The 27,465-nt window shown below is 37.7% G+C and overlaps 1 protein-coding gene across 5 annotated transcripts in view; it reads right to left on the reverse strand.

Moving 5' to 3' along the window:
• KLHL13 (kelch like family member 13) overlaps window positions 1–27,465 on the reverse strand; it is a 191,964-nt gene that overhangs the window by 52,356 nt on the left and 112,143 nt on the right. For 2 of the 5 annotated variants that reach the window (XM_065900573.1, XM_065900571.1), the window contains exon 1: window positions 7,627–7,706. The exons of 1 other annotated variant lie outside the window; for it this stretch is intronic. In XM_065900573.1, the coding sequence (XP_065756645.1) occupies window positions 7,627–7,706 (80 nt within the window). Of the gene's footprint in view, window positions 1–7,009; window positions 7,326–7,626; window positions 7,707–18,146; window positions 18,213–19,895; window positions 19,937–27,465 lie in introns of those variants that run through there. 2 more of the 5 variants (XM_065900569.1, XM_065900570.1) reach the window with 2 other exon arrangements.

A 27,465-nucleotide genomic window follows, 5' to 3' on the forward strand; every position in this document is an offset into this window, starting at 1 on the left:
CAACTTCACCACTTGACAGTACCACAAAGTAAAGCTAACTTCTCCCTGTACCACCACCCAATTCAAAAAAGTTTATCTCATCTGTCATACTCCTTTGTTCTTCGAATTCTAGTGAGATATTTCCTAATTAGTAGATGGCATGAAAGTAGCAAGAGTCTATAAAAAGAAAAAGGCATTAGAGGAGTCAAGATCATTGAAATCAAGCAGAACTGCATTTGAATTTTCACTTCACCTCTTACTTGAAGTGTAACATTGAGCAAGTTAATTAACTTCTCGGAACCACTGTGCCCTTAGAGTAAAACAGGGAAAAGACTTGCCCTCATAGAGTGTTTGGGGGGCAGCTTCCAAAGTGCTTGGCCCTTTTTTTTTCCAGTGAGGGAAGGATTTATTACTACTTGCAACAAGTAAGGAGAACACCGGGAATCTTTCCCAAAGCAGTGTCTCCCCATACAGCAAAATTGGGGAAGTTTTCACACCGTGCTTTGCACTTTTATAGTAGCACTCAATAAATTGTATTACATTTAACTATGTTAAACCAGGATATTTTGAAAATTGCAAATAAATATGTTTCACATGAAATTTACAATATCTGTTGTATAGGCTAGATTCAAGAATTCTGAAAGTTGTTTTTAATTACATTTTTCTTATGGAAACGCGTTATTTCATTTCTCCACTGAACCATATCATAAGAAGAATTGTCCAACGAGTTGGGCATGCTCCTGTCTTACCATACCATAAGTGTCGCAAAATTGGGTTAAAAACAACATATACCCTCATCATAGTAAGTCATGCCAGTGAAAATATTTTACTATAATTGGAAACATAATATAATTTTATTTTTCTCTAAGATTACATCATATAGTCTGGGATCAAATTGTTGATGCTTGTAAGGTAAAAATATATACACTTGTGTGCTATAAAGCACCTAAGCCCTGTCCAACTTAAAGAACGGCACTCCATTTTTCTTGTTTAAAAAAGTGACTATCAAGTTTAAATGTAAATTGCATCATTTTCCATCTTATGGAATATGTACTTTCTCTTTTTTTCTTTGTTTAAATATTGGAGTATAACTGACATACATTGTATTAGTTTCAGGTGTACAACATAATGATTTGATATTTGTATATATTGCGAAATGATCACCACAACATATGCACTTTAAAATCTGGTATCTATATCCAATTCATATCTCCTCAGTGAGCCCAGATACATTTCTCCTCTGTAGTATTTTTATTGCCATTAAATCCATTATCAATAATGCAAGCACAGTAAACAAGAATGTTATTTAAACTGGTTGTCTTGGTTTAGAATTTTCACAGGAGCAAAATAAATCAAGCAATTTAATTGTTTATAAATAAAGATAGGATAGAAGATAAAGTCTAGTCATTTTGAATAGCTGCAAGGACTATATCCATAACACCCAGCAGAGTTATGCCTGGCGCATAACAGGCAGTAACTTCTGAGTATTATAAACTCAATATACAAGGTGACTGAAAAAGAACTGAGCTCTTTCAAAAGTGGATTGCTCAGTAACTTCTTTATGTACTGATTCCCTAAGGATCTCACGTTTATACCACCTCTTTCTTGGCCTTGAGGAGATAAAGTAATACACTGTGGCTGCTATTTCAATTTAAAATATCGGCATGCACAGCGCTTATAATTCTTGACTCTTTACGAGTAATACGGTCATTAATACAAATACTTGCCTATCTCTTCCTTCTTTCTTTTCCCTCCCCCTAACTTGGCCCTATTTAGGTCTCATCTAAATATTCTAAATTTCAAGCAGAATGTCTGGAATCCTTAGAGTTCTTAGTAACTCCAGACTTCGCATGATGGTGAAAGATTTGCATTTCCGTCTCTCTTCCCTCTGGGGAAATGTTTTGAGGGGTTCTTGGAAGTAACACTCATTTAGGCATAAAAAAAAAAAAGAATCTAGATAAATTTTCGACAAGTAAAATTCTTGGAAATTGCTGAAAGCATCCGAAATACTAGCTTTCTGTCTTGTAAGTTTCTTGTGTGCAATATTCCTCAGATACGTTCAATGGTTTTAAGAGATCTTTTTAAAAACACATACAATAGGCTTTAAAACAAAATTTTAATTTCATTTGCACATGCCAGAATTCCTCAGACGCGAAGATCTGAAGTAGCCAAGAGAATAAACGCTGACTAGGAGGAACAAGCGATCTAGTCGTAAACCTCCGAAAAGAAGTTTGTAAACTCTGAGTCACTGTGGTTCAGGGTGAATGCTATGATTAAAAAATAATATAATCGCAGGCTCTTTAAGATAAGCAAAACGCCTGTACGAAAGGAGAGAGGTCTCTTCTAGTCGGACCATGTGGGGAGCATCTCATTCAGATGTAGTATCTTGTATAAAGTTTAACACAAAAAAACTATCTGGGCGAGGCACAACCAGCAGAGTGAAGAGTCTGGAAAACATGTCACATGAGTAACGGTTAAAGAAAGAAGATTTCCGGGCTTGTACGTTATGGAGGAAATACTATTTTTCTCCGTAGCTCCAGAAGGCCACACTAGGAACTGGAGATGAAAGATAAGAGGAATTGATTTTGCTCAGTGCATGGAAGAGCTGTCCACGAATGAAAGGTGCTGGCTTGGGGAGGTAGTGAGCTCTTTGTCACTGACAGTGATCAAGGAGAAGGTGCATCGGCATCTTTCAGAGTTGTCACAGGAAGGATTCCTGCTTTAAAGGGGATTTGGATTCTCTAAATGACATCTAAGGTCACTTTTATCTCTATGATTTTCCATTAATAAGTGTTAAGCTAGCCCTTCTGCAAGTTCAGACAATGGAAATTCACAAGAAACATGCTACAAGAGTTACAGATGAGCGCTAAATTGCTCTGTGTTATTTGTGTTATTTCTCCACATAATTTTGTTAGATTGAGCATATGTTGTAAAAAAACAAATTAAGCAGACACAAACAAAAGTTTATGTATACACTAATTGTGAAAATGTCTAACTAATTATATTCTTTTCTAATTTGAGAATATCAATTTGGGAAGTATTTTGCTAGATGAAAAGGATACCTAAGGTTTTGTTTTATTTTATTTTCAAGGTTGTATTTTATTCACTAAATTAGAAAAAAGACAATCTTAGGGGATAGAAAACATGTCAAATTTAGAACGTGCATGTTTTAATTTTCACTGTCCTTTGAATCACCCACAAACAAGGAACACTTATATAGTATGACTAAATCTAGACAAATTATTGACAATTAAATAAAGCACCATTTTTTTCTAGGGAAATCTAGATACTGAATCTCAATGATAAAATGATAGAAAATGATTTCTATAAAAGTCAGTGCTATTGGCACTTACTCTAAAATATATTTTACATAGTAAACAAAATAGTTGTAAACAGGATGCTAACTGAATACAAGTGTATTGGCTAAGAGAGGACAAGTCTAATTCACTAACACTCATTCTACACCCATTGTCTGGCTTGCTATGATTCACTGTTACATCATGCTGGTTAATTCTTACCTATTGTCTTCCTCCTTGTGGCCACACCATTATTAGCAAGACTTAACCGCTTGTGAAGAAAGATAAAAAGATAGCTAATGCTAATTCTGTTCTATTTCAGTGTGTCCTTGGAATCTAACAGTACATTAACCCTATAACATCAGCCTGAAGGAATCATCTACTGCCTGAAAACAATGAATACCAAAACACCAGAAAACCACTTAGAAGTGACTGCCCTTTCAGCTTTATTAATTTAGGCAAATTGACAGGTTAATTTCCATGGTTCACACCTGTCAGGAGCAGAGTCTACTAATTTAGCTTACACTGACCAGGAGATACTCCTTCAGGCTAAGGTCGAACTTCAACCTTCTGCTGAACAGAGTGTAACACAAACACATCACTCAGATTTCCATCAAGACAGTCCCTTCAGAATTCCACATGGATGGCACACCACCCTTGCAAGTGTTCAAAACTGAAGCTGAAGGGAGACTCTACCTAATAAAGACTAAATAATATTTGGTAATCAAGCTATCTAAAGGCCAAAGGATTATTTTCCCAAATCTTTTGTCTTTATGATACTCCACTCTTCCCAAATCATATTTTAACACAATTTGAAAAGCACTTTATGCTCTATAAGAAGCTATTTTCCTTAATATTATCATAAACATTGTCTTTATCATCAATAAGTCTTGAAAACATGGAAAGGTTTTAACTCACGTTCAGATTCTAAACAAGCAGAAAGCAAGCCAACGTGGACTTTAAATCCACAAGGAAAAAAAAGCTTTTCTGTTCAATGTTTGCAGTAAGTAAAACATTCTCTATTCTAGCTTTCACTAGTGGATAGCAGCACTGCCCTATATCACCAGCATCAATGGAAGAGTTCTAGCCAGCAGCACCTACATTGAGTTTAGAAAGAAACCATAAGGAACCTTCATATTTCTCCATATTTGCTCCATTACTACGATACATTTTTACTACAAGCAAAAATATTTTATATTGAAATTTCAGTCTTTGAAAAAGCACCCAAGTCATCAATGAAAATCATGTAATATGTATTCGACAAATCACAGTAAATAACGATAAAACATTACAAACCAATACAAGCAAATATACCAAAAGATGCTTATATTAACTGGGAAGAATTCTATACTCAAGATAGTATTTTTAATGTTTATACGTAATTTTACAGGTAAATCCTAAAATATCACAATCTATCAGAGAGTCAGAATTTAACTGCTCCATTTCAATGCAAAGACTTTAGACCCAAAAGACACAAGTAGCCATCTAATCTATGTTTGCCAACCCAACCGACCACGAGAGCAAACATGATGTTACTTGACCCAGGATTCTAACTTACTCTTTACAATTTTTGAGTGAAAAATGTGCTCAACTTAAATATCATCTGTGTGTAGAAGTGCTATGGAATATAAGGAAGCACTGATGAGAACAACATGTTAAACGTGGTATTTTTATTTCTGGCCCAGCAAGGCAATGAACTCTAAATCAGTCAAAAATGAAATAATTTATTTAAAACTTGATTTAAACTCCCCAAGCTAGTCTTCTTTTCCTATATTTAACATATATTCTCTGTGTATATTTACATAATATTTTAAACCTCATATTAATTTATTTATTAAAAAAATAAGTTAAGGCCAATTTAACAATACAGACCGTCACAATGTCAAAATAGTCCAGACTAACACCAGCTCCTCAAATATACTTTTCCATTTCTACATATGTGTACTACCAACACTCAATGCCAACGTGCAAGATCTATGACATTTTCTGGCTTCTCTCATCTAAATCAATTCACTCATATCACCAGGTCAAAGAGGTGAGGACTTAAAAGAAAGAAAGTGGTTCATTAAAGATGTTGTATTAAGCTGTACCCGAGCTTGTGGCTAGTATGGATTAAAAAAATGTAAGTATTTTTCAATCATCTCTAAAAAGTAGCAAATCAGCTGCAACAGGGGCTACAAATTGGATCTTTTGGACAGTAAAATGCAGTAGGAATACTAGAATCATTAGTAACCATTATTAATTGTAACCTATTGATTTTAGTTTGGGGTGTGTATGTTTTGTTTTGATGATGAATTTGCTCTTGGTAAATCTTTGGTCATTTCTCACCAGCTAAGATATATAAAGACAACAGGCACATCTCATTTTCTCGAATTATTTGAAGGAGCTCCATTAACTTGTCACCTCCATTAATTTGCACTTTTGACAAATGCAGCTTTTGAGAAACAAACAGAGCTGATTTTTTTCTTTTTTCTTTTACAAATATAACTTAAATGTTTAACTTTATGGGAAACAGAGTTTAACACCCAGATAAAATAATCTGAAGCATCTCTAAGAAGGAATAGAAAAAATAATCTGAAAATGAAATGATGACAGGATTCAACTCTGAAATGTCCTCATTTTTCCTCGCTTTCCCGGGAATTGCTTCTTTTGGACTGAGAGCACAAGCACACTTCCTCAGCAGCTGAAAGCCTTTCAAAGAACCAGAGAGATACCACCGTGCATCTGAACCTCATATAAAACAAAAACTAAGTAATAAAATGGCAACTCACCAGATTTCTAAACACACAATGGACCTAAAGTGGGAAGAATTTTCCACATCTGTCCTACTGAAAAATATTTTAAAGGGAACACTTACAGTTAAGACAGACTTTCACTCAAAAGCTTTTCTTGTACAATTATTTAATAAAAAAAAGTCCAGCTTTCCCTCACTCCTTCCTCTACTAAAAGAAGATCACAGACAATACTTTAAAAGAATATTTTATTATATCTCCCAGATTTTGTTTTTAAAGCAACACTTTGCAAATTTAAAAAATAAGATTTTCAAAAATTCTAGAAAGACGTCCCAATATACTTCAGTACATATTTACTTAAAATAAATTTCAAAAATAGATATTTGTATAATACACTTTTCAACTCCATGTATATAAATAACTACTCATAGAACTATAATTTGCACAAATTCAAACTTATACTTCAGAACTCGAATTATAAAACTGAGAAAGATATAATATCAAACTTATTAATGTTCATACACAACTCAAGTATCAAGTCCTCATTAAAAGACTCATTTTCTGATCAATGTGTTAACTCTGAATGTTTCAAATTCATCAAAAAATTATAGAAAGCATTTCCATATTTAACACATCAATCATGAGCGTTTTTGTGCCATGACACAAAAGAAGTCGTCTTAAGTATTTCAGATACACAAAAATTCAAAACATCCAACCAATGTAAAAGTTTATCCTTATGCAATTCCTTAGATATACCTTTAGACTTTCATCTTAGTAATTACATTACCATTAGGCACTTTAAATGAAAAGAAACATAAACTCCTAGAAGAACAAAACAATGGTAAAATGTGGGCATGCCAATATATTTAAATGTAAGCAAGCTTGAGGTTTTTAATCTTGTGGGGTTTTGGATGTTGCTGTTTGGGATTTTCTACCCCCTTTTGTCACAAGGTTGATTCATGAATGAAATCCCACTTTAATATCCTATTTTCTCTCACTTACATGTATGCTGGAGAAAGTGGAGTTGACCTGGATGTTTTAAGCACAGGAACTGGGAATTTCCAGATAGCAGGAGAGCTCGTTTTCCATTTCAATGGCATGTTGTCACCACGGTACTACAATAACAGTAAACAGCGTTTCCATAACAGACTACCAACTATGACTTCCATTCCACACTGTACTGACACAGCAGTGGCTGCCGCGGAGAACAAGCAAACGATTCTGCCAGTGCCCTTAAACCGATGCTTCCAATCTGTAAAATAGGGCTGCAAGGTACCTCCTTTAAATCCTCCTGTCCCCTAAAGCAAATGATGATTCTATCGTTCGAACTCAACAATAGTGCCACCTCGTTAGGAAAGCGTTGACTGCAGTATATTTTTTTTGAAAAGACTGCACTGTGCTTACCACACAATGCAGCTTTATTTGATAAAAGCGGCTAGGGTTTGGGGTGGTTTTTTTTTTTTTTTTGGTATTATTTTAAGCTTGCATTACCATTGTTCTACCTTAACAGGGATACTGCAGCACTGCAGTATATTCTGCACCTATTAACCTGATTTCTGACCAATAGTAGCAGGAAAAAAAAAAATAGACGGGTTTCATATGAAAATGAAACAACATACCTACTCAGAATACACTTGTCATCCTCTGAACATTCTTCTTTTGAGCTGCAACAATACAAATGGGATATAAACCTCAGCATAGCCTTAGGCCACAGCTAATAGAGATCAGTGACTAAATTCGGCAGCCTGCTTTCCTCCTGTGCAAGCTCTGGCCACACAATACAAGAATGCCATTATGGGAAGAGCCCGTTTAAAAAAAATGCCAGTCTCTCTGTTTTCCAGTTAGAAGAAGGCAAAATGTAAGAACAAATATAAACTGCTGCAGAACTCTGCACGCTCTTCTAGTAGCTTCTGATTCAAGTTGCTCTCTTTTCCCTATTCTTATTTCCAAGCCAGGATGAGCAAAAATCTCATACATTTACAACATGCCGTGTGCTAACACGAATATCACTCTGTCTTCTGCAGCAGAGAAGTACAGAATAGCGTGCTCTTAATAGCAGTCCTCGGAGGGACGCTATCAACAATCTAATTCAGTGCTGCCCTCCCCTTCTTCTCTCCCCCTTTCCCTCCGCTTCACCCTCCTTCACGCCTCCCCCGCCCCCAAACAGCTCACAAATTGCCTAGAGGAGAGACACCAAGCAGGTGTCCAGCAGGGACCATTCCAGAGCTCAGCGGCGGGTCCGGTAACATCTAGGGGTTAGTAACTGACAAGGAGGATCAAAAATTCAAGCTGCCGTCAAAGGGAGGTTGACGTATTTCATGAAAGTAACGGCAAATAGAGGCTTCATCTGTATTGTTTTAAAATACTGCCAGAAAATAGCGTTGTAAATGCCCAGAACGCGACTGGGTGTTTCAAGTTTCTGTTTAAAGCACCAAACTCACACACTTTCTACACAATTCAAAGAAGTGAAAATAGGATAAACCGGTATTATGCTGAATTCTTTATTTTCAGGTTGAAGAATTTTATTTCTGATGTAGGCAAGTCGCCATCACTAAATATCTACCCTCAATGCATCCTTCCACCTTCTACCTAAAAACCGAATTACCCATCTTCATCAAATGCAAGCTTAATAAAGGAGGACCGCCATTGACATGAAAGCCGCTACCTTTTTAAAAACTCGTCGCAGTGATGAAAAGCTCATATTTACTTTCAAGTTTATATTCAAACAATAAGCTTGTCCTTCCAACTTAAGTAGCTGGCTTTCATATGCTCTTTCCAAACGATTCCCAGTTTTTGAAAGATTGAGATTTAGTCCCTAAGAGCCTTTCTCATTTGTATTCAAAAAGCACAGGTAATTATTTCTGTAAGAAAGACACTGCTTTCAAAAACTGCAAAATACGTAATTTCATATACCAGCATACAGCGTGAAATCACCTAAGGTAATCACAAGTACCTTCAAGAACACATCAACATTCAACAATGTATTTTCCTATGAAATCCAACATATATGTATACGTAGTATATACATTCACGCATACATACCTAAGGAGAGAAAGCTTATTTTGAAACATTGACCAGTAATGCATAAACTTTATTAAATACTAAATAGGTCTCAGCCATCACTACCTCACAAATAATTTTTATTCAATCTATCAGACACAAAAACACTGCACAAAAACTCAGTCAAGCAACTTAAAGGGTTAAATGGTATTTCCAACTCTTTTCAGTACCCCCCGTCAAAAACTGTCTCACAGAAGTCTTCAAAGGAATCAGAGAAAGGAATATTTATCAATATCTTAGTGGCCAAAATACATTTTAAAAGTTTTTTAAAAGTGCCACTAATACAAATAAACTGTAGTCAGTATTTTACATTAGAAGGATTTGTATAATAATCTTAATAGTTAAGGAGCAAAAAGGTCCTAGGTACAATTGGCAGTGGTAACTTGTTGGAAACCCCAAGAAGGAAAACACACACAATACACACACGCGCGCACGCGTGCGCACACACACACACACACACACACTCATCAAGCAAGTTTGGAATGTCTCATTCCAAAGCCCTGAAGCATTCTCAAACATTTAAAAATATAAAACAGCTACAAATTAGCTATATGGAGCAATTTTAGAGAGAAACTTCAATCACTTTCCAGCTTATGAAAATATTACAAAGTAGTAATTGCAAATGTAACTTCTCCTTCTGAGAACAAAGACCCCCAAACCTATGTAAAACCAAGGTAGTTAAGTGTTTTGAGTCTTTATCTGTGAAGACTACTCAATATTTATGAGGGGGAAATAGGGTGAATGTAGAGTTTTCCAAATTTCCAAGAGGGTAACCTCCCCAAACAGGCGAAGATCACTTTACTGCAAAGGTTCTCAAGTTATTATTCTACTACGAGCAATCAACTGATTCAAAAAACCAACATATTCTTGGTCTAATCTCATTTGGCTCCAAAGAAATCAACCAATACCACCAAATCATCTCTTAGACTTAATGTTCAGAACCTGTTTTTGTAGCACTCCAACGGTTGTAATATTTGTTCAAAGTGAAAAGAAAGACTGCTTTCTTCCACCCATCCTAAACACTCTTAAAGACCCCCAAACCCGAAAAGCATTATATCTGATGATGAGCATTTATTTATATTCATTTCTTTTGATTTAATAAATTGCTAGAAGTCATTTGTAATTCTCTCTCATGAGCAAACAACCAATATGCCAAAGGCTTTAAAAATAATTCCCTTAACTAGAAATATAGTCCATGAAATTAGCAGGGTCCAAATTAATCAGATTTTACTACCCTGATGGCGACTCTAGTAGCAACTACGGAGTGTAATTACTATTACATTCCAGAACTAAAAATGTTTTCACCTACAGAGTGAAAGGAAGGAAATGATTAAATATAATTTTATGCAAGCTCAGTGGTCCCACTACTTTAATATTTAGACTGGGGGGAACCTCCCTGGTGGCGCAGTGGTTAAGAATCCGCCTGCCAATGCAGGGGACACGGGTTCGAGCCCTGGTCCGGGAAGATCCCACATGTCACAGAGCAACTAAGCCCGTGCGCCACAACTACTGAGCCTGTGCTCTAGAGCCCACGAGCCACAACTACTGAGCCCGCGTGCTGCAACTACTGAAGCCTGCACGCCTAGAGTTCATGCTCCGCAACAAGAGAAGCCGCCGCAATGAGAGGCCTGCGCACTGCAACCAAGAGTAGTAGCCCCTGCTCGCCGCAACTAGAGAAAGCCCACGTGCAGCAATGAAGACCCAACACAGCCAAAAATAAACAAGTCAATTAATTAATTAATTTAAAAAAATATTTAGACTGGGAAATGTCAAAAGCCCTCGTTCACATCACAGGAAACACTGATTTCATTTACAGAACACTCGGTTTCTATTATGGACAACTGCATAAAATGGGATAGAAAGACAACATGTACAAAAGCTCTTCAAAACATTGTATGAACATCAATCACTCAAAAATACCTGTGAATGCGTATTTCAGAGATGTAATAAAGAACAATGTTGGGACTTGGCCAAGGCCATGAAAGAAGTCATTCTTGGCCAAATCTTACAACACAGAATTCCCTGGTTCCCAAAGTAGAAAGAGAAGGTTTGTAGAACTTTTACAAATCATCTTGCTCAGTACCCTCATTGTATAGATGAAAAAACTGAAGCCCAGAGAAGTTAACTTGTCACACTACTAGCTAGTAGCAGAACTGGAACTAGAAACCAAATTCCATCTCCTAGTCTAGGACTCCTGCTCTAGAATCCCTACTGTCCTTTCTTCTCAATGAGACAGTTCCAGAAGATGTTTGTTTCCATATGAAGTGAACCACATTCTACAAATGTCTCAATGTATTCAAAAGAACTACAAAGAGTTATTTATTCCTCCAATTATATGTACACTCAAAGACAGACATGGGAAAGGAACACCAAAAATACAAACGTGTGCAGAAAGACCATTTCCAAAATCTTAATTCCAGAAGGTGTTTAAGAACGATCAGGGAGAAAACGGTGAGTAAAAATCAAGCCAGTCATAGTATGAGAGAAAAGTGAAATATATAGCCAAGAGCCTAATTTTTTTTCTCAATGTAAATGTTTCTAAATGACTTTATATGAAAGTTTAATTTGCTTACTGACTGCTACAGTTTGTCTCCAGTACCACCATCTCGTGAAATGAATTGACTAATATGTCACATATCTGACCTTTCTCCATATATTCCCAATATTCCCTAAGAACTAACCTACCTTTTTCTTGCAAGTTTTGCTTAATCCCGTGGTAAGTACAACTGAAGAATAATAGCGTTAACCATCGTTTGTATGAGCAGGCACTGTGTAATCTTCTGGAGTCCTGACAATGTCCCTTCAGACTAATCTGGGAGATCCATGTTATTCCTGTTGCTCAGACAAGACTGTAGATCATGCCAAATCGTGTGCTCTGTTTATATCCTACCAATCAGTAAAAGTACTTGGATGGCAACCAAGTAAGACTGTTAAACCCTTTAAAGCTTACAAAAAGTTAACTTCTAGACAACAGAGCACAATTCTTAATACATTCAGGGCTCCTCATTACAGGAAATAGAACTGTTCACGCGAATGGCTATATATACTTAGGTGTGTGTGTGTCTCCTTTTGATTTGTTTTAGGAAATTGAATATCAAATACATTAAACATTTCTTACTAGATACTCTGATATGTCGCCTTGCTAAGATTAAAATGGAAAATCCTAGACATTTCTCAAAGACAGCTGCTTTGGAAAGTCATTATTTCATCTTTTATAAGCACCTTCTCACAAATCAATTTCCTTAACGGACCTGTGTGGACTCTTACGGTCCCACAAAGAATTTACACAGATTATTGTAACCATGACTATGCCTTGGATTAGTGTAGGACCTATCTCCTTCACAATACAAACAAGTAGAAAAACACACTTGTGCAGGCACATACGCACATGTGTGTGTGTATGCACAGAGAATTCCTCAGGCCATGATGGCATAAGTAATGTGAAGGGAAATACTCTTCTGATCTTTAACATTTCCAAAGGAAAATATGGGTACTAAACGTTTGTTTGTTTCTTTGTTTGCTCTGGGGGAGTCAGGTATAGAACAGCAATAAGAGGAGCTAGTAAGCTGATAAGGTAAGGGGAACAAAGGAGAAAAAAAGTAAGGGTGAGGAAGGTAATGGACTGGCTGGAGGGAGAATGGAAAGCCAGAATGGTAGTGGTTCCTGACGTTTATGTAGCACCTTTTATACCTGGGGGTCAGATGAATGAGTTTATGAGGCTAAGATGGGAGTTGGTGTAGAAAGGACTGAGCAGGCAACAAGAGAGATCCAGCTGTTGGGGACCCAACGATCCACAGATTCTGACTACCCTTAATCTCACTACGCTGAAAAAAGGATTTGCACTGAATGGGAAATTCAGAAGTCCTTGCCCTTCCTTCTTCTTTTTGTTTTCTGCAGTATCTATATTCTTTATGGCTTTTTTTTGGGGGGGGGGCTACCCTTGAGTTCTTCATTCACATGATTCCCAAATCCATATGCCCAAGTAAGTCTTCATACATCTTTGACATGCATAACCTAAATTAATTCTTAAGTATTCCCGTGTATTAAAAAATGCCTTAGGGCTTCCCTGGTGGCGCAGTGGTTGACAGTCCGCCTGCCGATGTGGGGGGCGCGGGTTCGTGCCCTGGTCTGGGAGGATTCTGCGTGCCGCGGGGCGGCTGGGCCCGTGGGCCATGGCCGCTGAGCCTGCGCGTCTGGAGCCTGTGCTCCGCAACGGGGGAGGCCGCAACAGTGAGAGGCCCGCGTACCAAAAAATAAAAAAAAAAAAAAAAAAAAAAAAAAAAATGCCTTAAACCCCAAATCAAATTGTTTGGGTGTATTGGGAGGGGTAATGGTGGAAATCAATGATTTTCACATACATACTATCTATATACATGATTTTGCATTACCATTTTAAATTGTTGAAAAAAGCCATTTACAGAGACAGTTTATGATCATCAAATAGGGATAATGTATCCAGGGCTCCAATAAGAGGCCTGCTGTTAGGACACCCCCGTGCTCCAGCTTTGCTTCTTTGTCTGCCTGAGATGCCTTCCCCAAACTCATGCTCCTCCTTCAAGAAGGAATCCCTGAATCTTTATCTTCCTGATTGATCACTATTCCTGGCACACGGGAAAGCACTCAGTAAGTATTTGTTGAGTAGACTGGAAGCGAGATTTTTATAAGCAGAGTAGTGGTTAAACAAGAACTGTGTACTGAAGCCAGGATATATCCTGAAAAGTTTTAAAAATGCTGTTATTGATTCTGCTATGACTAAAAGCAGAGTTCAAAGTAAAAGGAATATCCATTTGTTAATTTGATAATTTTAGGCTATAAAGTCCTTAAAATGAAAAAAAATTAAACATACACATTGTCTTGTTAAAAATAAGCATATGTTGAAGAAAATCACCCAGAACACATACTTCCTTAAGTAAAATAAAGGCATCACTGACAGTGATGATGGATTGCTCTAAGGAAAAATCTTTGCTCTCACCTCAAATAATAATAATTTAACTGTTTAGTTGTCTCTCAACAACTTCCTAAGTATCTCCTTAAACTACATTTGGTAAATAAAATAGCCAAACTATTGTTAGAGTTTCTGATGTGTTTGTTTGATAAGTCTGCAAACTTATCAAAATAAAAATCTATTTAAAATGTGCAGTGTTACTCAAAAGAAAAGTTAAGAATATGGCTCTACTGACTAAAAATTATATGCATATAAAGCTTTTCAAATAGTTTCACTACTTTGTGGCATCAACTATAGAAGCAACACTACAAACTGTGCACGAAGACAAAGTAATAAGCAATATTACAATCTTAATTTTTGTAAATTATGAACTATGTTGATAAGAGTAAATAATTTCTAATAATGTTTATCTATAATGGTTGAAAAACTTTTTAAAATAATAAGCACATCACAATCCTAAGTCTCAAAAGCATGCCAGTTAAAGAAAGTCAACATTTCCTATGTTATACATTCTTTCAGTAATACCTATATTTTTTACAAAAATGTGAGTTGCTGAAAGACCTTTTAGAATAAGACATTTTCCTCAATATCCTAATTAAAATTAATGAAATAACGCTACTGTCTTGAAAAAAATCGTATTTATATCCTTTTATCTAAAGAGTTTTTATAACATTCACATGCGCACCATAAATGTTACAGGCAAAACTGAGATCCAGGCGATTACCTAAGTCGTTCCACCTCTTCTCCCTGAGTATTTGTAAATCTTGGTTACAAATACTTAGGGTAATCACAATAATATTTTGCTAACCAGAAGAAAACACTTTCGTGAAAAGCTAATCCTGACTCACTGAGATTATACCACACTACTTAAATTTTCCATGAAAAAGGTCCTTTATATGCAATTGCTTTAACTTTGTTTTAAATATCTTAAAGTCCAAAAAAGGCTCAACTTCAAACTTGAACCTTGTGACCCACTGCCATAACATGGGGACCAACAGTTTCCTTAAAGGTATAATTTAAGAGTTACGATATCTGCCTACTATGGTGGTATTAAAGAGACTTAGCAAACAGTTCAATACCTCTATTTTCATGAGTATTTTGAGAACCTTCTCATTCTCTAATTTAGAGTTCTTCTCATGGGTGATCTTAAATTCTAAAGTTTTTTTTTTTTTTTTTGGCCGCGTTGCGTGGCTTGTGGGATCTCAGTTTCCAGACCAGGGTTGAACCTGGGCCACGGCAGTGAAAGCCCAGAATCCTAACAACTAGGCTACCAGGGAACTCCCTAAAGACTTTTTTCTTAAAAGAAAGGCAGGGAGGGAGGTATAGAAACATTTATACTGCAAGATGCCAAATATATGGTAGCAAGTCTAAATTACAGAAGCTAGCATGCAACTAAAAATTGTTATGCCTCAAAAACATATTTAGCAATTACAAAAATCCTGTGATGGAAGACATCATTAACTCATGTTATATAAAGTGTTCGTGTGTTACAAACTAACAACAGCATTGTTTTAGATTTATGTCTAACTTCATTACTTGGATGCAATGGTTGTCTGGTGGGGGAAATCCTTTCTTTTCCTTTATCTCATGTTGTACTACTAAGTAAAGTAAATGTGATTCTGACATGAGGGAATGAAAAACAGACTTCAGGAAAACAGAATTCATCTTCTAGGCTGACCCTAGGTTTTAGCTAGATGCAATTTAAATTTGGGGTTCCTGACTGCCTTTCTAAGTCTGTCTACTTCAACCAGTAGTTCAGAACCACTTCACGTCTTCAAAATCAAATATATGTTTTCAATAATCAGTCATTTCTCATGGAATTCTGAAGGTATACGACACTTGAGTAAAATACATCTTTAGCTAGCATATATTTATTCATTCATTCCTTATTCAGCTTGACCTAAGTCAGAGACACTGTTGAGCATTTTTATGTCTTCCACTACAGGGTCTGGCCACTTGGTTTGATGCTGTCCAGCCAGTAAACAAAAACATTTGTGTTTAGGGATTTCCAGAATCAACAGTTTTTGAGATTCAGATCTGTAAAGCACAGACCAACATAACTTGTATTCCAAAAAGGGTGAAGAAGCAGCAACATGGAGCTTAAACTGATACTCTAAACAGGGAACAAGCATTAGCCAACTGATTAATTAGGACCAGGTTTTTGCATTTGTCAACTAAAATGCATTTGTTTATACTGAGGCCTCTGTAGTATATTAGCCATTCCTGACAGTGTAAGATAGACTCCTTGAACTTCACAAACACCAAAATCAATCCACTCACTATGCCAAGACCAAAACCTGTAGAGAAGACGTGCGAGCTGAATTCGCTCAATCATCAGTGAGTACCGAGAAGTGATGACTTTGCTAGATGTTACAAGTATACAACAGAACACATGTTCCCCAGCCACAAATCCCTTAAAATCTAATCGGGCCGACTGCGTATTCACATATGAAACATGAGTAAGCGTAAATATATTGCTGCCGTTAAGCCTTAACCATCCAGAATCCTAGATAGCCTAGTGTTTTTAAAAATTAAAAATTAAATTGAAAACAACTGGGATAGGTTAACTCTTAAAAATATTAAAAGTCACTCGTTTTTCACCTTTTGGGGGCAATGTTTCTGCTCTTTATCTTCCTCGAGTCGAAAACGAACACAAACCTATTTAAAATACCTCGCAGTCACCATAATGCACAACATCTATTGTGATAGGCCTCCAACGGAGATATAGCAAGGTGTGCAAGCAACAGCTGTCATTCCTCACCCCTGCCTGACTCCCGCCCCCACAGGCCTCGACATGGAACTTGGGTGCTACCAAGAGAAAAGGGGCTCTTCTTTACCTTCCGATGTATACCAAGAGAAAAGTCCTATACCTTTTTTTTTAAAACATCTTTATTGGAGTATAGTTGCTTTACAATGTTGTGTTAGCTTCTGCTGTATAACAAAGTGAATCAGCTATACATATACATACATCCGTCATATCCCCTCCCTCTTGCGTCTCCCTCTATCTATTTTACATTTGGTAGTGTATATGTGTCCACGCCACTCTCTCACTTCGTCCCAGCTTACCCTTCCCCCTCCCCGTGTTCTCAAGTCCATTCTCTATGTCTGTGTCTTTATTCCTGTCCTGCCCCTAGGTTCTTCAGAACCTTTTTTTTTTTTAATTTTACATTCCATATATATGCATTAATATACGATATTTTTCTCTTTCGGACTTACTTCACTCTGAATGACAGACTGTAGGTCCATCCAAAACGTCCTACACCTTGAAGCTCTCCAACTTCAGCATGCCTAAGAATCATCTGGGCTGAATACTGAACATGTACAAGTCTGGAAGTGAGAAGCAGTACTCTGTATGTTAAACAAGGACTCCAGCTGATTTGCAAGCCTGGTCTACTCAACTTGGAGAAACCCTGCTTTAAAAGTCAAGGTGGCCCACCCTCACTCAGGATGACCCCGGTCAGAATGAGGTTCTGTTTTCTGTCTCAGTGCCTGGCCTTCCTCAGCGTATCAGCATTGGCTGCTCACCAATCGTTGTCTGTCCCCACTGTCCATGGCTATTATCTTGCCCTCCCACTCTCCAGACCCTTCCAGGTCTGGGAGAGTCTGAAAGCAAGGTCTCCAGCTGGCGGACAGATTTGGAGGCGGACAAACAGACACATGCAAAGTGGGAAACTGTGAAGTACAGCAATTAGGAAACAGAGGTAGTATGAGTTACCCTGATTGTGCAATACAGGGTAGAAGTTAAAGACTTGTTTTAAACTTTTTCAATGAGGAAGGGTGCCGAAGAGGACAGAGCTGGGCACGTGTGATCTGCTTGTAGCTCTGCCACAAACTGTAACCTCTCGTGTTATCCTCCGTAAAATAGGGAAGATGCCAGACTCACAGCAGTGTGATGAGGACCAACTGAACTTGTGTTTGTGAAAGCACATTGGAAAATATAAAGCACAATACAATGATGTGTGGTATTTCTCTGATGAAATAATTTCTTTTTTTGTCTTAATAAACACACTACCCTAGACGTTATTGAAAGTTTCTTTGATGACTGAATGGCTTCTAGTACCTCAGGGTCCTTTTTATGAAAATAAATTCTCATTGACAAAAAAGGTAGAAGAAAATGCAGACCCTTAGACATACCCTGAAGTTGATTTTTTGAATATATCCTTGAAATCGGCTTGTTTTAAAGATAATTGCCTCCGTCTCCTGAAAGTGGAGTGCAAAAAAAAAAAAAAAAAATCTGGTTAATTGTGGCTTTATTGTATGTAGTTCAAAATTTTCAAAGCATACTCTGCAAATATTTTAGCTATAAATTAATAAACCATATTTATAAATCCTGAACAGTTAAGACTACACAGAACAATTCAAAAATATGTGAATTAACTTAAAAAAAACCCCTTAACTAGCAAACCATAAGATTCTATTTGTTTTTATCTACACTCTCTTAATGTTTCAGAAAGTCTGGAATAAAGATTGACAGTGAATACAACATTTATTGGCAGCTGATCTAAAAGACTAAACTAGACAAATCTGGACACAAGGAAACACTTTTCCAGTAAATATATACTCAGCCTTGGAATGCTTTGTCATTTTCTAGCTTTTTAAGCCTAAAGTTCAATTCTTTGCTGATATACTGTTTTGCCATAAAAACCAGAAAGCAAATGGCACAAGCTTTCAGAGAACAGATGGCTAATGTTCTTCTAGGTTCATTTACTACTTTTCTTATTTTCATACTGCTTGTAATTAATAAAAACATATAAATAGATGTATTGTTTCCTAACGAGAAGATTTTGTTTTTGTGAAGTTCTGTCATATACCTAACTCCTTTGGGCTAATACAAAAGGCAACGATGAACAGACATACTTCTGGTACTGCCTCAGGAATGCAGTTTTAAAAATAGAGACTACTACAGAAGCACTGCAGTATATGCTGTCAACACGCTTAAAACATTAAAGTATGCTGGCAGGTGTTTGAGGAGCTCTAACACAAAATTCAATTTATTTACATTTATTTCATTTATGTTGCTATTAGCTTAGAGAAAGTAAACATTGCTAATCATTACCTTTGTCTAACTTTTTCTTCAAAATAAACAGATTTGGTATTTTTCTGGGTCATCTCACAAGCACTATTGCATTATTAAAGTCACAACTAAATCAGTCATAGTCTAATAGTATCTTTAAAAAGACCTTGGCAGAAACCTTATCCAGAATGTTATTCTACATCTAATGACTTGTTATGCAAAAGGTAGGTAGCAAGTGTTTCTTTTTAAATGATAAATTCAAAACAGCTTCTCCTTAATGGCAATACTATTTCAAAGTCTACTTTCACTATACACACAAAAATTATTTTTGAATCATAAAAAGCTACAGTGGGTTAAATTCATATTTGTCATATCTTAGCAATAAACCTCACCAAGCAAATAACAATTATATATATTTTTGGCTTAAAAATACATTAAAGTATCTTTAAATACAGATTATTTTATATTCCTATTAATATTATTCCTTTCTTTTGTGTATTTAAGAAGAATCTGGTGTGCCACCTTCTGGTAACTGAGTGAAATTATGTATCTTCACACAAGTCACTATTCTTTATTTTAACTTTTAAAAAAATATATATTTCTTAACCTGTATTACATTTAAGCTATATAAATAAATCTATACCATAATCTGAAATAAAGTAGAATTTCCCTAGTGATGTTTTTTTAAAAATCAAGCTTTACACATGCTTCCTATGATTTTTCCATGGTTACCAATATGTCTCCTGAATTCTACAATACATATAAAATTGATTTTTGAACACCGTTTCACAGCCACATATGAAAACAACAGGCTTGCCATTTTAATGAATAAGTAACAGCAGTATATAAAGAAAAAGAAGTTCTCTTACCAATAAGCCCATTTTTCTCTTAAGGTTTGAACTCTCATCATTTGTCATGTTCTTGTGGATCCCTCTCTCATCAAATTCTCTGGAGTTTTAAAGTTGAGAGCTGTGATGCACAGCTAGGCTCCTCTACATAGTAGCGCACCCCAGTGCATCTGCCTGGTATAACACTTCACAGTTGTAGCTCCCAAAAGCAGAAACAAGCTTTATGCATTCAAAACCTATGCACCGCACACCTTCCCTCGGTAGGAAATTGTAGTCAGCGTGGTTGAACTATTTACATTTCTTATCTTAACTCCCGATCCGATATGAAGATCAGAACCACATGAATCTCGAGCTTAGTTACAGTAAACTGAACAAGAACAGTGCGTTCATCTTCAGAGCAGAGGTGGGGTGAGACAAATACTAACACCAGGAGATCTGACTGAGAAAAAAAAAAACCAAACATGTTGATCTTATTTTTTCAAGGGTCACTGTCCTGATATTTGTCATATTACCTTAAATCTTTATTAGCTTTAACTCTTCCCTCTCCCAGTCCCTAGTAGCCAACCAATAACTCCTATCCTTTATTCTTTATCAATTTTCCAGGAATCTAACCCCTACTGTTTCTTTGTTTTTTAACAAATGAACTATTTCCCAAAAAATGCATATAACTGGCCTCTCTGCGTCTCCCGTCTTTAATCTAGCAATCACATTGCTTCTAGATGACTCTCTTAAAATACAACTATACATGGCGTAAATTAAATGTGCCGAAAATATTTTATTCAACAAATATCCGTCAAGAACTTGCTACACGTTAGGTAGGTACTCTGTTAGGTGATATGGATGACATGGTGAATAAGACACAATCCCGTGCTTTCAGGAAGCTTCTAGTTGAGTGAGGGAAGCAAACATGTACTCTGACAGCACAAAATATGGTGTAGAAGTTTTAGCAGCATAAGCCCAGGATTCTACAGCAGCAGAGGAACAATGAAATTAGTGCTGCAACTGAAGCTGAAGAATGAGGCATTCACCAGGTGGACTCCAGAAAAGGAGTCTGTGCAGAGACACACACAGGTTCGAGGATTACAACATGTTGGAGAATCAGGAAAGTCTTCAGTACAAATGGAAGGGGCTTCAGGTGCGTGGTGTTGAAGGGAGTGGGTTTTAAGATACACAGAACCATATCACAGAAGACCTTACGTGCCAGCAAAGAGGTTTGGATTTTATCCTATGAGCTATGAGAAGCCATTTCTTGAAAGAGTGGATCACTCAAGGAATTAAACAACTACGCCCAACACGCAAAACTCAAGACAAGCCGGCCAATCTACTCTTCTAATTCACAGCCTAGTATCTCCTAACACCAACTTCCCATTCTATACCTCACAAGCCCGCTTTGTTCTTCCTCTCCTTTGCTCCAGAGGTCCTCCTGCAAGAAATCCCTTCCCCGGTCCACGTTTCTAAACTCCATTCATCCCTCTAGACCCAACTCAAATTGCATTCTTTTCTGTGATGTCTTCCATGGTAATCTGAGTCTACAGTTTATAAATGTTCCTCCATCACATGGACCATACTATGCATTCTTCCTAAAGCACATAATGCACACAATGTTCAAGGAACTTTTCTGACACTTTATAAAGTGAAGCAAGATGGCAAGGAAAAGACACTGAGGCAAAAGCCAGAGCATGAGGGTAAGTGGCCTAAGAAAGTAAACCTCCCCAGACTTCACGGTACACACTAATCTCACTAACTTTCTTCATCACTCTCAAGCCTAAAAAGCAAAGAATATGGATGTAAGAGAACTAGATCTGGATTGGGCAGCAACTCTGCATTACTATGCAACATTGTTGGCTGTACATATCACAGCTCTGGTTCAAAACCTCCAGAGAATTGATAAGAAATGGATACCAACAGAATAGCTAAATGATGGAGCTGTGATCTTTGGAAGAAAAGAGTTGGGGGTGGGGGAGCTGTTATCGTTGCTTTACTACTTGCAGTAAAACAAGAGGATTCACCTGAAGGTCCATACCATAAACAAAAAGGATTCATGAAGACCACAGAAATAGATGGGAGAGTGAGGACAGGGGATTGGATCCAGAAGGTTTAGAATCTCATGAAGAATTAAGGGAGAAAATCCAAGTGTAAGAAAGGGGTTGTTAAAAAAGGGATAATAGTGTTAGCTGGGAGACTAATCTAGGATAAGAAGCTTTACCAGAGAAACGTGTGCTGGGGTGTAAATATTTAGTGTTCTCGTGCTGTGGAACCACACCCCATTATGCTCAGTGTCAAACGGACAAGCTCTCGTTGAAGTTGGCATTTAGCATTCAGCTTTGTCTCATCCTTTTTACGTATACATAATTTCTTACATTTATGCAATGATGCAAAAACCATGGTGCTTTCTTTCATTTGCCAATAAAAAATCTTTTCATCTTCTTCAAGCACTTTACGTTAAAGTGGGTTAAGAGGATTCTGCCAATAATTTCAAAAAGTAGTTAATACTTTAAAATATTCTCTCAATGACTTAAAAATGCCCTAGATAAAATCTATCTACACCTTCTTGTTTATTGAGTGCAAAAACTGACCACTTTTCCTTTCCGCTAACTTGTAAGGAAAAAATTCAAATACAGAAAAAAATGGAAGAATGTGATTTTGGATGTGTGCCACACTTTTCTCAAGAAATCTTCAAAAAAGGGCAGTATTTAGGGGACATAAAAATGATTTAATCCACTGGGTCTTTGGAAGAATGTTTTAAAACTACATATCAATGGTACCATAGATTTTATTTATTTTTATTTATTTATTTTTGGCTGCATGGGGTCTTCGTTGTTGCGTGCAGGCTTTCTCTAGTTGCGGCGAGCAGGGGCTACTCTTCATTGCGGTGCACGGGCTTCTTAGTGCGGTGGCTTCTCTTGTTGTGGAGCACGGGCTCTACGTGCGCGGGCTCCAGTAGTTGCAGCACACGGGCTCAGTAGTTGAGGCTCACGGGCCGCAGAGCACGCGGGCTTCAGTAGTTGCGGCACATGGGCTCAGTAGTTGCAGCGTGCAGGCTCTAAGGTGTGTGGGTTTCAGTAGTTGTGGCACACGGGCTCAGTAGTTGGGGCTCAGGGGCTCTAGAGCGCAGGCTCAGTAGTCGTGGCACACAGGCTTAGGTGCTCCGCGGCATGTGGGATCTTCCCGGACCAGGGATCGAACCCGTGTCCCCTGCACTGGCAGGCAGATTCTTAACCACTGTGCCACCAGGGAAGTCCGGTACCATAGATTTTAAAACAAAGAGAGAATAAGCCAGACCATTTCAACATTTAGTTTTGTGGAAAACAAAACAATTGCTAGAGTATTTCCCTCAGACCTGGCAGAAAAAAAAAGCAATAATCATTTTATATTAGCTTTGAACTAGAACAGGTGTTTTATTCAAATTCACATGAACTAGTTCATCTAGAAGTTGTAAAAGGCGAAAAGAGGGTAGTAACTACCTCCTGGTAGTCCACAGTAATTGGACATTAGTTTTGATGATAGGGTCTATATTAATCAAGTATAAATAATTCACTTACATTCTATTTAAAATAGCATCATCATCGTGTCGTCTCATGTATAGCAGTACTCTTCTCATTTCTTCTTTCATCCTCCTTCTTACAGCAGGATGAGTTGGATGGTTTATAGAGTTTTCTGTTGTGTGGAAATATTCTTAGATGGTATATTTTCAGAAACATTGATCTAAAGAAGGGATGGCCAGGGGTATTTATATTGGGAGCAATTGCTCATATGTCTATAGCCCAGAAGTGTATATTTCAGGTGAATTATCAGATTCCAGTAGTATGGCCACTCTATCTCATGGGAAAGGTGGGGTCAAAAGGAAGAAAATGAATGGAAGCCTCCTTTTCTGTTACTAATAACTCTGCCTGTGCTGTCATTGGCTTGGGAAAAACGGCAAAGGGAGTAGAAGGCCACTGTTTCAAAACTTCCCATTCCTAGTTGAATGAGTCATAACCGTCTTATATATTCCTAAAATGTAACAAAACTCAGGTCATACCACTATATGGTAACACAAATGATTGAGGCTAAGTCATGAGTAATTCAAACTACCTAAGAGATGTCAATTATTCAAGGTTGACGATAAAATATAACAACTCATAGCTTACCAACCTAAGTCTTAAATTCATCACTATTTAATAGCTATAGTGAGAATTGGAAAGAAGCTAAGTTACACATGGTAGACGATTGGGAAGGAAGAAATTTTATCATGTTAAGTCTGGAAACATAGACACAAGCTAAACGACATTCCACAGTCAGAAGGGCAGACATACGGAGTTAATAAAGCAGTAAGAATATTTCCACGTGTCAATAACTTTTCAACCTAATTTTCCTATCTAGATACTCCACAAAGTATTTTACTTCTTTTAAGTGTTAAGTGATTGCCTCACCCAACAGAATTCCAAGTTAAAAAGTTTATTATACTTGTTAATTTTTAATTTTTTTTTTTTTTTGGCGGCACCGCGTGGCATTCAGGACGCGGGATCTTAGTTCCCTGACTAGGGATGGAACCCATGGCCCCTGCTGTGAAAGCGCGGAGTCCTAACCACTGGACCGCCAGCGAAGTCCCAATACCTCTTAATTTTTAAGAGTCTCGTTTTCATTTTCACCCCGACCCTGAGGTAGGCAGTGCAGATGTTAACATCCCCATTTTCCTAGTGAAGAGACACTTATTAAATGACTTGGCTCAAGTGACATAGCTGCTAAGAGAACTGGAAAACAAGAATTTAGGTCCCCTGACATCTAATTCAGTGTTCATTAGTCACCTCTGTATTGTACTAATATTTATTTTAGGGGGAAAAGAGACAAACATGACTCCTGAACATCACCAAAAAGGGGTCTTCTCACACTGATCATGAGGAAGTAAGTGGCCACAGGACGGAAAGAATAGGCCATGAAGATATAGGATGCTATATGACTAAAGGTGCAGAACGATCCACGTACACCTATGGCAGAAATACCTTCCCAAAGCCAATTCGCAGAGCTCTCTTATGTCCCTCAATTAGCAATTTCTTGCAATAGACCTCAAATGCGCCATACTCTCTCACACCCCAGTGGCCTTACATATGATATTATCTCCACTTGGAATTCCCTGCCCTCCTTGTCGACCAAAGCCAATTTCTACTCATACTTAAGTGTCCAACCATACCTCCTTCCATGAAACCTTCCCTCACATCCCTTAGCAGATTCTGGTGCTAGGTTTTGTAAACTCCCATGGCACTTCGAATATTACAGCTCCTGTCACCTTGGATTATAACTGTTTCTATAAACAATACACTAGACTGTAAACTCCTGAGAGTGGTGGTTGGGTCTTTCTTATGTTTTTATTACACTTTACTCAGGGCCTGTCACATATAGTAACCCAATCATAGGAGGCAATTTTAGTGAAATCAAGTCAGCAGAGGTAAGTTCTCTCTTCTACAACTAAGCATTGTTTTCAGATGATAATTAAGCAAGAAATCATTGAAGAGTCTTATCCTTCTAAAGGTGTTCAGAACGAGCCTTCCCAAAATGTACCACTTTTGTATGAGGATTATTTTGAGCTAAAGGCAATCAAGATTCTGCAGGCTCAAGAGAAACGTTTGCCCCTCCCTTAACTACCTAGAAGAATTTAAATTGGGGGTCTTTTCCAGAATAAGTTATTACTTAGAGATAAATTTTATCTGAGTGGCCCAGTGTATGTCAGGGCAAACACCTAATTACCCAACATCTGCTCTTCTTATAGTTCTGTGAATTACCCTCCCATCCTTGGAAGCCCCAGGGCCCTATCCCATTCCCTAGCTCAGGATGGCATATATATGTCATTTTACCTTTCTATCTTTGAACCTCTCATGTATGTGGGGTTCTCATACATACAAAATTAAATTTGACTTTCTCCTATTAATCTGTCACATGTCAATTTAATTTTTTTATTTTTAATTTATTTTTATTATTTTTTTAATTTTTGGCTGCGTTGGGTCTTCCTTGCTGTGTGTGGGCTTTCTCTAGTCCCGGTGAGTGGGGGGTACTCTTCGTTGCGGTGCACAGGCTTCTCATTGCGGTGGCTTCCCTTGTTGCGGAGCATGGGCTCTGGGCGCTCGGGCTTCAGTACTTGTGGCACACAGGCTCAGTCGTTGTGGCTTGCAGGCTCAATAGTTGTGGCGCGCGGGCTTAGTTGCTCCGCGGCATGTGGGATCTTCCCAGACCAGGGCTTGAACCCGTGTCTCCTGCATTGGCAGGCGGATTCCCAACCACTCTACCACCAAGGAAGTCCTTCATTGTTGCTCTTTAAATGATACTGAGGTACTCTCTCTCTTCAGACTCAACAGAATATTGGTTTGATGGCATCCAAGGAATGTTGCCTTCCATCAAGCCATCAGCCGATGCGGGCACCCTGTCAGTGTACCCGGAGGGGAATTCAGGATGGATTAAGATACATATCTAAGGAATAATTTCAATGAGCCCAGACTCTTACATCTTCCCATACATAGAAAAGCACTAAAATCATTAACTTGAGATTTTTGTCTTTTGTGATTAGCAGTAATCTTCTGATGTCCAGCTACATGCTTTTTCTTTTTAAGCAAAAACTCCTGTATATCGTGGCTCCTCCCTTACCTCTTTGGAACAGTTCCTCAGAGCTCTCTGAGAGGCTGTCTCCCAGGCTACAGTCCTTAGTGAGGTCCCTGAATAAAACATAACTCATAACTTTTAGGTTGTGCATTTTTCTTCACTTGACAGATGGATGGAGACTTGAATGGCTCAATAACTGAGCTGAGCAAAGGAAACAGCTACAATAAAGAAGGGAAATGTCAATTATCTTTTGCCTAAATCAAGACAGTATTCTTTTTTGAATTTGATTTTATTTGTTTTTTATACAGCAGGTTCTTATTAGTTACCCATTTTATACATATTAGTGTATATATTTCAACCCCAATCTCCCAATTCATCACACCACCCACCCCCGCCACTTTCCGCCCTTGGTGTCCATATGTTTGTTCTCTACATCTGTATCTCTATTTCTGCCCTGCAAATCGGTTCATCTGTACCGTTTTTCTAGGCTCCACATATATGCATTAATATACGATATTTGTGGGCTTCCCTGGTGGCGCAGTGGTTGAGAGTCCACCTGCTGATGCAGGAGACGTGGGTTCGTGCCCCGGTCCAGGAAGATCCCACATGCCGCAGAGCAGCTGGGCCCATGAGCCATGGCGGCTGAGCCTGCCCGTCCAGAGCCTGTGCTCCACACGGGAGAGACCACAATAGTGAGAGGCCCGCACACCGCAAAAAAAAAAAAAAAAAAAAAAAAAAAAAAAAAATATATATATATATATATATATATATATACATATATATATATACGATATTTGTTTTTCTCTTTCTGACTTACTTCACTCTGTATGACAGTCTCTAGATCCAACCACGTCTCTACAAATAACCCAATTTTGTTCCTTTTTATGGGTGAGTAATATTCCATTGCATACAGGTACCACATCTTCTTTATCCATTTGTCTGTCAACGGGCATTTAGGTTGCTTCCATGACCTGGTTATAGTAAACAGTGCTGCAACGAACATTGGGGTGCGTGGGTCTTT

The sequence above is a fragment of the Phocoena phocoena genome, chromosome X (assembly GCF_963924675.1).
Source record: "Phocoena phocoena chromosome X, mPhoPho1.1, whole genome shotgun sequence".
Taxonomy (NCBI): domain Eukaryota; kingdom Metazoa; phylum Chordata; class Mammalia; order Artiodactyla; family Phocoenidae; genus Phocoena; species Phocoena phocoena.